This window comes from Bubalus bubalis, chromosome 8 (genome assembly GCF_019923935.1).
Source record: "Bubalus bubalis isolate 160015118507 breed Murrah chromosome 8, NDDB_SH_1, whole genome shotgun sequence".
Taxonomy (NCBI): Eukaryota; Metazoa; Chordata; class Mammalia; order Artiodactyla; family Bovidae; genus Bubalus; species Bubalus bubalis.
The window spans coordinates 76,498,618-76,512,580 of record NC_059164.1 but is presented as its reverse complement, the minus strand read 5'-3'; the positions used below and the strand labels follow the sequence as shown (position 1 = coordinate 76,512,580).

The window sequence follows — 13,963 nt, the reverse complement described above, 5'->3', positions numbered from 1 at the left end:
CCCAGAGGAGTCCCAGACAGCAGTGCTGGTGCCCCTGCCTCTCCTAACGCAGCCCCGAGGCACCGAGCCGTCCAGCAGCAGGTCAGCTGGATGAGGGGTCACCACTGAGTCCCACCGCCTGCACCAGATCCAAGGGCTCCCGTGTGTCCACTGAAGGCCTCCACAGGGCACTGCATTCAGCCAGGCACTCATGCCATCACGGTCAGCACTGCCGGGCCCTTGACAAGTCCTGCTAGAACCAACACCTCTGACTCAAACCACGGAAGCCTTTCCATCAGACCAGCGTCTTCAGGTTTCTTCAGATGCTTCCTGATCGGTGGATCCCAGCCCTGAGCTCATCAGCAGGAACCTCTTGCTTCTTATTTAGACCTCATGGCCTAGTGCCTGCCCACTCTGGGGCCGGACATCCAAACTTTCAACAGCTTCCCAGGGCCCTCTCCTGTCAGGTCAGTGTTCAGACTGCTCTTTCACCTGACGGCTACAGGCAAATGCAGCATTAACTGGATAAAACTGCCACCTAAACGTCCACAGAGGTAGTTGCACCCCATGTCCTATGTTAGGCCAGCTCAGGGATTACAGCCTGAGGCCACTTTCCACAGATGAGACTACCAGGTGCCTGGGAGCCAATGGTCAACCACAGTCCTGGCCTCCAGCCCCATGAGCCCAGGTAAGGTTGGTGAACCAGATCAAGGGATGATTCAGAGACTCAGGGAAGGATGACAGACAAGCCTAACACCAGCTCAGGGTTCAAACCCCACCCTGCTGCCAGACCAGCTACAGGACCTTGAAAACGTGCTGTGACCTCTACACCTCGACCCTCCTCTCAAATCTCTGTGCGGTTCACTTGGGACACTGAGAAGGGAACTCTCTTCTCTAAACAGCCCCTCTTGGGAGTATCAAACAGGAGAAAGACAGCACGAGTCTAATCTTCCTCTCTGCCACCACAGGCTCCAGACGAGCCTCCTCTCCAGTCACTGATGTCCTCCTGCCCTTCTTGGGCTGCCGGCCAGCCACGCTTCTCAGGCCTCTGACTTCGAAAGTGACTTGGAAGAATTTTCTTCCCCCTGGTCTTTTGTGGTCAAACCTGCACTGGACCTGAGGTAGGGCGGGGCCAGGCTATTCCTCCTGTACTGAGGGTCTTGGAGGGGCTGAGGGGAGGAACAGCCCCAGTATGTGAGGTGAGAACACGCAGCATTACCAGGACCCTCTGGAGAGGCACCTCTCGGCCCTGCCACCTGGGCTCTCGGTCCAGGCACAGAACCAGAGCCCCACCCCAGGCAGTGACCAGGCCCAGGCTGCCGTGTCGGGACCCAGGAGGCAGCTGCACAGACAGCAGCATGCCCGGTCCACCCCAGCTCAAGCCCCAGGAAGTGTGAGTGCCCGTACCAGCTCGTGGCTCTGCGGCTTGCCCTGCAGCTTCTGGTGGTAGTCGAAGGTGAGCCTGTCCAGGACGGCGTGCTCCTCCTCGTCCACCGTGGCCATGGAGCGCTCCTTGTTGATTTTGTCGATGTCGATCTGCTCCTCACCCTCCAGGATGGCGCTCCACCAGTACTCACCCACCTTGTTCAGGCTCACCTGGCACACGAGGGCAGAGACAGGGTCAGGGCTGGGGAGGCGGCACTGGGGACCCGGGAATGTGGGGACACTGAGGATTCCATTCTCCAGAACTGGGACTGAGTGGTGCCTATGGTCCTTGTCTCCAGGTCCTCTCAGAAAAACAGTGACCCCCCCCGACCGGCATCAGCAACCCTACCTGCTCAGCCACCAGAAGCCCAGCTTGCTCATCAGAGGGGACGTTTCCAGCTGCTCTGAGCTGCACCACCAGGGGTAACTGGCCCCTGTCACAGCCTCCAGAGCTGCTAAGGGAAGCTTGAGCCGAAACAGGAGCTTCTTTCAACATACACCTGTGGAGCCCCACTAGCTCACCACCCCTACAATGACCTTTCCTGCTTCCAAGTGCAGTAGCCAGTCTCCTGCCTGCTGGGGGCACTTGGAACCCAGGGGACCAAGCATTCAGCCTGACAGACTCCCCCACAACCAGATGCCCAGGCTTCTTTGTCCCACTGTCCTCCCTGGCCTGGCCAGGGCGACCACTGCGTGTGACTCACTTTCTGCCCAGCCTCATGGTGTAGCCCAGGGAGGAGACAGAAGAGTCAGGGGGGCATGAGAACTCAGAGACAAGGATAGCGGAATAGCAGGGCTTGGCCTGAAGGTGAAGCCAAGTACACGCATCCCAGCGTCCACACAGGGAGGGTCCAGGCCACACCCCTTCCTACACCCAGCGGCTGGGTTCTTGGGGAAACTCTCTATCAGCTGACCAAGAATTGACAGGTGAGCTGCGAACCTACCTCATGTTGTCCACTCTCGGACAGGATGAAACCCCCAGTCACGCCCAAAGGTGTGCAGAGGTGATAGAGATGAGGAGCCCACAGCAAGAGCAGCTCTTACTCAGAGAGCCATGAGGACAGTGTGACTGGCTAGCGGGCAATCCTGACAAGTGACATCTGTGCAGATACTGCGTGCTCACAGGCCACAAGTCAGCCTGCCCCATGGCTCACGGGCTGTGGGGGGCAGTGCTGCCAACTCCAGCCCTCTGCCCCGGTGCACCAAGAGCCCCTACGGAGCCCAGGTCCAGCAGAGCTCAGCCCCAGGCACCGAGAGCGGCTGAGGTGTGGGCGCTGATAGGGCAGGTCATGCAGTGCAGACAGCTCCAGAAAACCGCAAGCACGGAATCAACGTCAGCATCTCAGCCCAGTACACAAGGCTGCCCCACTTCTGACCATCATGGGTGGACATGGACGTGCAGATGGCAGGGGTGAGGCGGCAGGGGCCCTGCCCTCCTCGTCAGATGAATGGCCTCTACCCTGCCAACACCACGGTTTCCAGTCAGAGTGAAGTCTCTGTGTCCAGATGCTCTGCCCAGCTGCTCAGCCCAGCTGCTCAGGCAGCTTTTTGCCCACTTACTCTCCTGCTTGCATGCATGGACCTGACTTGGCCCTCCAAGACCCCAGTGCCAAGCTCTGAGCCCCATCTTCATGGAACTGCAGATCTCTGGGCCAGTGCAGTGAAAGGCTTGAGGGGGAAATCCACTCTCTTCATATTATTCCAGGAGAGCTTCTGAGGAACAGTCAGCCCTCTATCCACTGACTCAACCAACTTCAGATCACAAATATTTGGGAAAGAAATTTCCAGAAAGTTTTCAAAAGCAAGACTTGAACTTGTCTCCTTCAGCCACAACTCTTTACATAGCATTTGCATTGTATTAGGTACATCCCATGAAGTATGAGAGGGGATGTATGTAGGTTATGTGCAGACACAACACCATCTATATAGGAGATGAGAGCATCCTTGGACGTGGGTATCCTCTGGGGGTCCTGCAACCAACCCCCTGAGGATACCGAGAGACAACTGTACTTACAGAATATAAATTTCCAAAGAGAACAAACCCTTCGGATTTATTTTATTCGTGTCTTTGTTAGTGATCACTGATCTCAGCAGTGATCTCATTATCACTGCTGAGCTCTCTTAACATGTATCATTAGCATTAATCCAAGCCCTGTAAAATGCACACTGTTACCTCTACCTGGAAGTCAGCACCTCACCTGGATTGCCCAATGCCACAGGCAGAGCAGAGCCGCGCTCAGGCCAACAGCCCTCAACGGCACTGTTTGGGGGGGGGGGGGGGGGGGGCAGCTTGAACCCCACCCTGGTGCTCTGCTGCTGGTCCTTCTCACACAAACCACATGTGGGGTGTCCCAGTCAGGTCCACGCACACCCAGGCCTAACACGGCTCGGGGCACCACGGGACTGATCCTGACGAGGAGCTTGGTGGGCCTCACTACCTGTGCCTCCCGCCTCCACAGAACACGTCTGCGAGGGCACTCTGCACACCCAACAGGCATTAAGATGAGCCTAGCACCACCTTTAAGGTGGAATTCACATCAACATAGAATTAGCCATTTTAAGGTGAACAGTTCAATGCATTCTGCATTCACAGAGGCTGTGTCTAGTTCCAGAACATTCTTGTCATCACAAAAAGAGAACTCGTACCCACAAGTGGTCGCTCCCCACTCTGCCCAGAGCCTTGCCCTCCCCCAGCTCTGGCAACAAATCATTTATTTGCCTTTTCTGGACACTTCCCAGAAATGGACCCAAAGGCTATGTGTCCCATGCCTGGCTTCTTTCACTCAATGCGATGTCCTCACATTCCTGTGCTAGTGGGTCAGAACTTTATTCCTTTTCCAGGTTGAGCAATACGAAATGTTGCACCCAGAGGACATGGGGAAAATGTTCTTGGAATAGGGCTGAAGGATTCAGGTCTAAAAATAATATCTTTGATAAAGTAGTCTGATGGTTTAACATTTGGTTTTGATTTTTTAACAGTTATTTTTTTTAATTGGGTTTGTGGGGGCGTAAGCTGGCACATAGTAAAACTCACTTGTGAGAGTAGGTCCACCCTATGAGTTTTGACAAATGCAGCCACACAACCACCACTATCAAGCCACACCCTAAAGTTCCTGGTCCCCTTGTCAGTGATCCCCTCAGCCCGCCACCTGCTTTGCCATCTGTTGGTCTGTGTCTTGGTCTGCTCTTCTCTTAGCATAGTGGTCTGGCGTTCAGCCACGCTGTGCATGCATGGAGGGGTAACCCCTTGACACGGTGGGCTGACGCACCTGTGGGTGGCCAGGTGGGCCTTTCCAGGGTTCAGCAGTCACCTACCAGGCTGCCTGCAGGGCTGTGTGTGAACATGTGTCTCCCTTCCCCTTCGTAGACACCCAGCAGACACCAGGGCTGCGGGGTCCTATGGTAAGTGTATGTGTAACTTTATGACCTTCCCATCCGTAGTCTAAGTGTATGTGTAACTTCATGGCCCTCGTCTCCGCAGGGGAGCTCCAGGGGCTCCACACTCTTGCCAGCACCTGCTACTGTTGATTCTTTTCAGGAGCCAATCAAATAAATATGAAGTGACATGTCACCGTGGTTTTAATTGGCATTTCCTTAACAACTAACAATGCTGAGCATCTTTTCATGGACTTATGTGCCATCTCATTTCTTAAAACATTTTATCTGGAACAATTTCAATATCACAAGTTACTAGAATTGTTCAAGTACAAACAATAGCCACACACCCTTTTCCTAGATTCACCCACTGTTAACACACTACCCCTTTTATTACATGCATGTGTCTGCACACACACTCTCACTGTGTGTAAGTTTATATATATAATATGTGGTAAGTTACATGACACTTGTTCCAGAATCTTGGCCCTTTACCCCTAATACTTCAGTGAGTGCCTCTTCCTGAAGATATGAAAGTTCTTCACTACTGGGTTGGCCAAAAAGTTCATCTGGATTTTTCTGTAACATCTTAAGGAAAAACCTGAACTTTTTGGACAATCCAGTAGAGTTCAGCTCCCCTTGCCTCTAGCACAGGATCCAGTCCAGGGTCCCGACTACATCTTAGTGGGCCTGTCCCCTTTAACCTAGAACATTCTGCCGCTGCGGTCTTCTGTTGTTAAAATCCATTCTTCAGGGTGGAGGGAGGAGGGTTCGGGATGGGGAACACATGTATACCTGTGGCGGATTCATGCTGCTGTATGGCAAAACCAATACAATATTATTGTAAAGTAATTAACCTCCAATTAAAATAAATAAATTTATATTAAAAAAACTATAATCCTTTGATCTAAATAAAAAAAAATAAAATAAAATCCATTCTTCATCTGGGGTTTGTCTAGTGCTTGCTCCTGATGACTCAGGGAGGCTCCCCCAGTAGAACCCTGCACAGGCAATGCTGTGCCCCTCCTGCGACGTCCCACCGGCAGGCACAGACGTCACGTGGCTGCGGCGCCTGGGGGTTCCTCCCTGACCCCCTCTCCCCCCCAGTGGCGGGGAGACTATGCTGCCAGCCCCAACAGAAGCTGTGGGAGGCCGGCAGGGGCCTTCTCTCGGCACCAGCTCCTGGATGTCCAGCATCTCAACAGCTCTCACTCACTCCAGTCCCTGACCATGCAGCACTCAGAGTGCCCCAGCCTGGCTGGTCAGGGGTGGCTGCTGTGACCTGATAACTCACCCTTATCCCTCGGCCTTCCTCCAGGTTGTAGCAACTGGTCCCGGATCGAGAATCAGTTTCTCAGGGGAACCCCCAGAGTGCTGGCTGAACAGTTTTCCCAAAATGTCCTCGCAGAAACTTCCACCTCCATGTGGATCGGCTTACCTCAGCACCCCAATCTGTGCTGATGACTCGCTGACACTCATCCCCCTCCCCTCCCCCCACAGAACCCTGTTTCTATTCAGGGAGGCAGTGTGCCCGGCAAGAGGACAGCTCCTCGCAGCTGCCCATACGTGGGATCAAGTTTGGACCAAGGAGATGTGCGTGAAAGTTGCGGGTGATGTTTCAGGGGGTTGCCTTGAAACCAGGACAGAAGACAGGCAGAGACAGCAGGGGGCCTGCTCAGCTTCAGGTACTTCTGCGGGGAGAACGTGATCCCCAGCCAGACCACTGACCTCTCGGGGCTTTGCCAGGGGCAGTACTGTTGTGGGGAAACTGCCAGTCTTTGATGTTAACAAATTTTTAAGCTTTAACATTAAAGCGCTGAGGTCCAGACAGAAGCTGGCTATGATGGGGGTGTGGCTGGGAGAAAGTGACCACGTGCTGCCGAGCTTCCTCTACTCTCTCCTCCCACGTGGGATGGAGGGGGTGCTTGCTCGTCCACTGGGAGCGTGGTCCTCTGGTTCGGCTTGGCACATCCCTCCTGTTCACTGGGCAACTTCTCCAGAACGGTGCTGGAACATGATGCCTTAGGCCACCTACTTCTCAACATCAGGCCTCAGCTCTTTCTGGCTGGGACCTGGGGATTGGCAATGATGCCAAAAATGTGACCAGCCTGAGAAACATGACAGGTCCCGGGAGACATGGGTACTGAAAGCCAAGAACTTGCATTTCACTCCCTGGACTAATTTCCAGGCTTGGGCTCTTGCCAAAATACTAACATAACTTAATCTGTATTTTAAGCTGAACAATGGTCCCTCAGGGCCAGGAAAGGGGCAGGTAGCCACCCACGAAGAAACAAAGATGGTGAACCACTTCACAGAGAAACATATATCCTCCCTAGAAAAATGGAAAGGAACAAATGGGATAAATGCAAATAAGTCAGCAAAGACAAGTTAAAATGAACAAGCCCAGTGCTGGGGTGCAAAGGGACCTGGTGATGTCACAGAAATCTGACATCCTTCAGGGAAGAGCCATGGCAATGGCCAAGGACGACAGTCAGCCTGTAACCCCGCTTCTGAGAACTGTAATTTAAAGAAATCATCTAAATATGGGGGTGCAGCATGCATTAAAACACTCCCAGGCTCAGGCACCAGACACACAGCCGTGTGAGCTTTAAGGCAAGTGGACAAAGGTCTGCAAACACTGCAGCTCCTGCACTGACTTTAAATGACTCGAGTGTGGGTCATGTCAGCGTGTGAACGGGCTTCGCCTCTCAAATGGCTACGAGACATGGAGCATCACAGGCACGAGGCCGTGGCCTGCAGGCGCCCAGGGCCTGGCCATCAGCCCCACCTGCGGGGAGAAACCAGGGCAGTGAGCCAACGCGGGTTCTGGGACAGAACAAGACACAGGGGGAGGCTCTGGTTTCACGTCTCCGTAACCAAGAAAGGAGCTTGCTTGAGAATCAAGCAGCCTCGTTTAACATTCTCAAGTGTGGGAGGGAGGGAGGCAAGAACTGTCATCCGGTTTTAGCTGCCACCCCTGCCTGCTCTGAAAGGCTGCTTGGGCGTGTCTGATGCGGATCCCGGCTCAGGCGAGGAGAGAGCGGTGGCTGGGAATCAAGGGGCATGTCTGCATCAGCCTGCCTGGGAGGTGAAGACTCAGGCCATGGGCTCTGGCGAGGTGACAGGCATCCCTGGGGGGACCCCTCTTGTCCCATGTGGCCCCCACAGAAACCGTGCCTTGTGGTACAGCCTGTGCGAGTGTCCCAGGGCAGCCGTAACAAAGCCCACATATGGTGGGCTTGCCACAAGATATCTATCTTCTCTGTCTGGAGGCTGGAAGGCCGACATCGAGGCACTGCCGGCCTGCACTCCCTCTGGAGCTTCTAGGGAACCTTGTCTGGCAGTCATGTCACCCTGTGTGTCTGTGTCTTTTCTTCTTCTAAGGACACTTGTCACTGGATTTAGGACCCACCTGGATAATTCAGGATCATCTTGTCATCTGCAAAGACCCTTCCTCCAAACGGGCCCTATCTGCAGGTTCTGGGGTTTGGCGAGGACATCTGGGGGCCCTTTCCAGTCCACTCAGAGTTTAGGAGGTGGGCCCTTGATGATTTCCCTCAATCGCCCCAGTGCCTAGCACAGGGTCTGGCACTTAGTGATAAGCACACAAGGCTCTGAGCCTCATTCTAAGACCAGGGAACAGAGGTACCGTGGGGCTCAGGCTAGTGGGACTGAGGCAGAGAGCAGGCCTGGTGACCACAACAGCCACATTGGTTCCTCCGGAGGCTCGAGGGAGTGGCACTGGTTCTTCGCAGCAGGTGCACCAGGGTCTTCACACATCCAAGCAGCGTGCTCACTGCACTACAGTATCATCTCAGACACATGGCACTCGGCGTCATCAATAAAATAAATAACTACACTGAAAACAAACCAAACCTCCAGCTCCACAAGTAACAGTGTCTCCACAACACACAGGCATTGGCTGTACCAATGGTCAGGAGGAAGGCGGAGACAGGCAGAGCCCCGCATCTCAGGAGAAAGTGCACGCCAGGGGAACAGGCGGCTGTGCTGTCAAGAAAGCTCCAGAGGAGGATATGATGCTCTAAACAAGTCCCCTTTCCCTTCTACAAGTGGTGCAGCATTAGCAATGCGACACCATCCATGGATGACGAAAGCCACTCAAAGGAACCAGGGAAAGAACCAGCGCAGCGCCCGCAATCCCCGGAGGTTTCTATGTGGACCCTGCGCAGTGAGCAGGAGCAGAACTGAGCCATGCTTATGGGCAGCAACAGGTGTCCCTCGGTCCATAGCCAGGGCTGCTCCTTTGTAACTCCTTGAGCAGCGGGTGCCTGGCAAAAGCAAACTGGAAAACTAAATGGTGGCCAGGGCACAAGCTTCCTCCTGGACCAGAAGAGGACCTGGGCTGACCATGGGGCTTGGGCACATGACCGGCCACCTGGGCCACCTCAGCAAGGCTGGCAGAGGCGGCAACACCCCAGTCTCCCTGCTGGCCCAGTGCAGCCTCTCACAAATGCCACCACACTGCTACCAGCTCTCCTCCCCTGCCTGCCCCCTCCAGGGTACCTTCCAGTTGATAGAGAAGGAGGGAACAGGAGGCCTCCGTGTCTGGGGTCTGGATCCACCCTGAGCAAGCCCTTCACCCTGAGTGTCAGCATCCTGGTTTGTAAAACAGGCTTGCTGAGATGAAACAGCATTGCCAGGCATCTCAGACAGCCAGGCCAGAGTGCCTGTACACAATAGATGGAGGCCTGAATTACAAGGAGTTAAGGCCCTGGCCACAAGCCACATCTGCGTTCAGATGTTAAGTTGTATAAAACACACAAGATGACATGACTCTGGAACAGGTGTGAAGAAGTCAGTGTTACCTCTTGTGACAAACACCCTAAAGAGTGAGCTACCTGGTAACAACCTCATTTTCACTGAAGTAATGTCAAATAAAGGGAATCCTCGGTATCCTGATTACAACCCTGACAGACCAAGTGGGCTGTAAACAGAGGCTGTGAACCTTCAGGGTCCAGCAACAAGGCCGGTCTTTCCATCCCAGGCACGGGCTCGGGTTTACAGGGCTGAAGATAGCAGAAGTGCCCCTCAGAGGGAGACCAGCACAGCAGCTGCCTGCTGGGACTGCTCTGGACGGCCCATCAACCCCACATAGGTGACGTCAGGCCTGGTGCCCGTGGACAACAGGGCAGCCAAGGTCACGAGTCCACACTTCTGGGACCACTTGAGCCATCACAGCAGCACCTGTGGAGGGCAGCCTGCCAGCCGCTGGCTCCCACTGGCCACTGGCACGACCTCAGTAGGCAGGGGGACAATGAAACCCTGGCTTTCTACCTCCCACAACCATGCGAAGTCCAGATGAGACCATGACCATGAAGGCAGTCTGCAAGTGGGGAGGCACAGGGGTGAAGAGATGAGGGACTGAGCCCCAGGGCAATGAGGGGGAATCATCACAACTGTCACACGCTCGTGCTGAGGACGGGGCCTATGCAACACAGCAAGGTCTAAACAAGACTCTGGCAGACCTGGCCAGCGCTCTGCCACCGGTGTCCCTGCCACACAGAGGGGCTGCGTGCGCCCATGCGTCCCGAGCACACCAAGACCTCCAGCCGACCCAGCACTGGGGGTTCCTCTCTGTTCCATCCGGCATGGGTGTCTGCGAGCTGAGAGAAGCCAAACAGAACCCCAAGGGCCTGCCGGTTAGGACCAAACAGGCAGGCCCATGGGCATCTATTTTCCAGAGACAAGTAGATCTTGACGAAACTGTACATAAAGAACATTTCTACATAAAATTCTGAGGCTTTTCTTTGTCCAAAGACTTAATATTTTTCTTTTCATCTTTACCCCTTTCACCATGCCCCAGGTTAAGCACCCCAGGAGGAGGGAAAAGAATGAACCCATATATACAGTCTCCCTTTGGTGGAGGAAGCTTCCCTGCATGCTGCCCACTGAACAGGTGCAAGGCTCTTATGAAGGAAGAATGTAGTAACTGGAACACATTCCCCTTAGTTTGGATCCCACACCCTTGGTTAGCTTAGCCAGTTGAGACCCCCTTTATCAAATAAGGCTGTCTGAGTTTATTAACTCTGCATCCTCCAGATTGGCATTCATGTAAATGATCTGACTTTTAATTTTTAACTTATTTGGTTTTGCCTTTTAGATATAACTGAATCCCTGGAGAGAGAGGCCTCTGAGACTGAAGAGACACATCCAGTGTGAGCAGCACCGCCGCCGCACTCTGGGGATGGTGCCCCGCCAGGACCTCCTCCGTGGTCACCGTGTGTGGTCTGTGTGTGGGCAGGAGAACAGACTGCACTCGAGGGCCCCTGAGTTTCTCACTGATAGGGGCTCCACCTCAAGGAGCCAAGCACTGGGACCCCAGGGGCCAAGGCTGCAGATGCAGCAGTGAGTCAGCAGAAGCCCACAAAGGTGCCTTCTGAGCTACGTGGGAAACAATGGGGCAACTCCCCCGCTGCAGCAATCAACACGCTCACAGCCTCACAACCCACACTTACCAAGACGCACTTCCCGGGTTCGAGGCTCCAGAGTGAGCTCTCGGTGTTGATCTTGTGGGTGAACTTTCCTTCCATGAGGACACGCTCCCCATTACCCTCCAGCACAGCCACCCGGATGGAGCTGCTGCTGAGGGTCACCGAGACCTGGAACAGAGCGAAAGAGAATCACCTTGTGCTCCAAGACAGGAGGGAACAGTGGTTTCCAAGGTGCCTGGCTGCACACGGTAGGAGAACAGGATGCAAGTCCACGCCAAGAGTCACCAGGTCCACTGAACCAAGAAAATAATACCAATTCATACATGAAGGAGACTGTGTTGTCATGTCCTTCAAGAGAATGCACTTACAGTTTCAACATGCCTAACAGTAACAGGGGGTGCTTTGTGGGAGCAGAATCTCCTCTCCAGTTAGGGGAGACCAACTCCCTGGACGGAAGGCAAGCAGGGCCAGTGTGGCAGGCGGCTACTCTCCCCAGGCCCACCTTGCTGTCTGGGGTCCCACCCAGAGGACATGCCCGGGGGCCGGAGCAGCCAGCTCCTCTTCCCTCCAGGAGCTGCTATGCCGGCTATGGCCACAGCTCGGCTTTCAGCCAGGAGGGTGAGGCCAGATCCTCTGGTTTTACATTTTGTCTCTGTTCTCCATATAGTCATTCACTGGATCTCTGCTCTCACACGTCTGTCTTCACACCTGCGCTGGAGCTGCTGGACTAGGGGCTTTGCTTCATGCGTGGATCCCAGCAAGCAGCATCCCAAGTACATTCAAATCAGTAAACAGTCCAGGAAAGAAAACAGAACTACAGGGATTTCCCCACCACCACCACCGCCCCCTTTTCTTTAAAATTCTAAATTCTGTGTTTTACAATGCAAAAATCTTTTTATAATAGTATTTACACAATGTATTCATTACATGAACAGAGGCTGGCTAACTTAGAACTTTCTCACCGGAGCGTGGGGTCAGTCAAGGTGTCAAAACAGTTTGCAGGTGGCCCTCCCATGTCACTTGGTAAGTGCTTATTAAATGCTTATAAAGCACTTGAAAAGATTCCCTCAGTGTCACAGAATTTTCGAACTGGAGTTTACACACACGTTGATGGAATCTGATACTATAACCTACCTGAATTTTAAATAACTATAAAGAGTGATGGAAAGGAAAACGATGTCTACACACACCATGCCCACAGGCCGGCCGAATGGGGCCCTGTAAGCCCCAGCTTCACTTACACTCAACTTCTGGGAGAATTACCACTTTCTCAACTGATTCTGCTATGGCACAGGCACAACTCACTTCACTCCCAGCTGCCCAACAGCAGCCCAGCTCACTCCTAGATGGATCCAGATAATCACTGGCCAAATCGTGTCCCTGACCATGAACTCAGAGATGCAAAGAACACTTGACAGAGTGGACCAAGGCTCCATCAGTTGGCCTCCCAGGAACAAGCTCACTTTAACAAATGAAATTCTCCAGCCAGCTTCACCTAACAGGATAATTTCCAAATCTGGGTGAGCTTCCACAACACTTGTCTCTTGTACAAAGGGGATGCACCCAGGCACCAAAGGAAACCAGGCAGGAGACGCTTCCAAGAGCTCCAGTCCAAGGCGTCACTCTGAGAACAGGCGGTCATCCTCTGACCCACAGAGATGACAGGAACAAAACACAAACAGAAAAACCCCGGACAGCACAAGGTAAATAGGGAGAGGCCGGGACAGACAAGCTTTTGACAGCTCTGTGGAGAGGAAGGAGAAGTGTGTGGGGACAGACACCACACAACAGGGACAAGCACAGCTGCGTGGGGCCTCCGGCTGGCAGTCACCAAGTACGGAGTGTGGAGGCAGAGCAGCTGAGTCAGTCCACAGGGCAGCTGGGCCAGCGAAGCCCTATCAGGAGAGACTGGAACCCACCGTGTGCCACTGAGCAACAGGCAGCCCAGCTCCAGAAAACCTGGCCAGCAGCTGAGGGGACTGGGTGGACACTGGCCCAGTACACCGTAAGGCAAAGCCAACCACCAGTCAAGCCCTCAGCTGTGAGCAGTGATGGGGGGAGCAGACCTCAGACATGTAAAGGAGAAAACCATCATCATTCCACACTCAAAAGAATGAGGACCATATATTTTTTAAATAAAAAAACTAATAGGGAAATGAGGATTGTATCCTATGAGAAAAAGCAGCAGTCCCCAAAGACAGACTTAGGTTAACAACAAAAAAAAAGGTAAAGACTACAGAGCTACCTAAGTAAAAAGGCAATTTTAAAATATGTCCAATTTATATTCTTAGAGACCTGAGAAGATACTGTATCTGCAGAACCAGAATAAAACATGAAAACAGAACTAGACAAAACAAACAAAAGATACTTAGAAAAAAATAGAGTGAAAATAAAATTTTCAATAGAAAGGCTAGAAGATAAAAAAACTCAAGGTAGAATAAGAAACCAACCCAGGCAATCAGTTTGGCATCCCAGAAACTATGACAAGACAACGACCAGTGCTTAAAAAAAACATGTCTTCAGTTTGAAAGAACCCACTGAGGGCTGAACAGAAGGAATGAAAGATGACAATTCATATTGCTAAGTATTTAGAATAAGTTCCAAAAAGTTCTACGTAACAGGGGAAACATTTATGCACAAAGAACCGGAATGGAAGAGATCACTACAATCAGTAACAGTGGATGTAAGAAAAGAAAAGAATGACACCTACAATCATGCTAGGGGAGTCTGCT

General features: G+C 52.9%; 1 protein-coding gene across 2 annotated transcripts in view; it reads right to left on the bottom strand.

Annotated features, from left to right (window-relative positions):
- Window positions 1-13,963, bottom strand: part of NUDCD3 (NudC domain containing 3) — a 70,716-nt gene that overhangs the window by 3,274 nt on the left and 53,479 nt on the right. For both annotated transcript variants that reach the window (XM_044946787.1, XM_006051305.3), the window contains exons 4-5: window positions 11,256-11,399; window positions 1,387-1,575 (exon numbers count right to left, since the gene is read on the bottom strand). In XM_044946787.1, coding sequence (XP_044802722.1) covers window positions 1,387-1,575; window positions 11,256-11,399 — 333 coding nt within the window. The remainder of the gene's footprint in view (window positions 1-1,386; window positions 1,576-11,255; window positions 11,400-13,963) is intronic.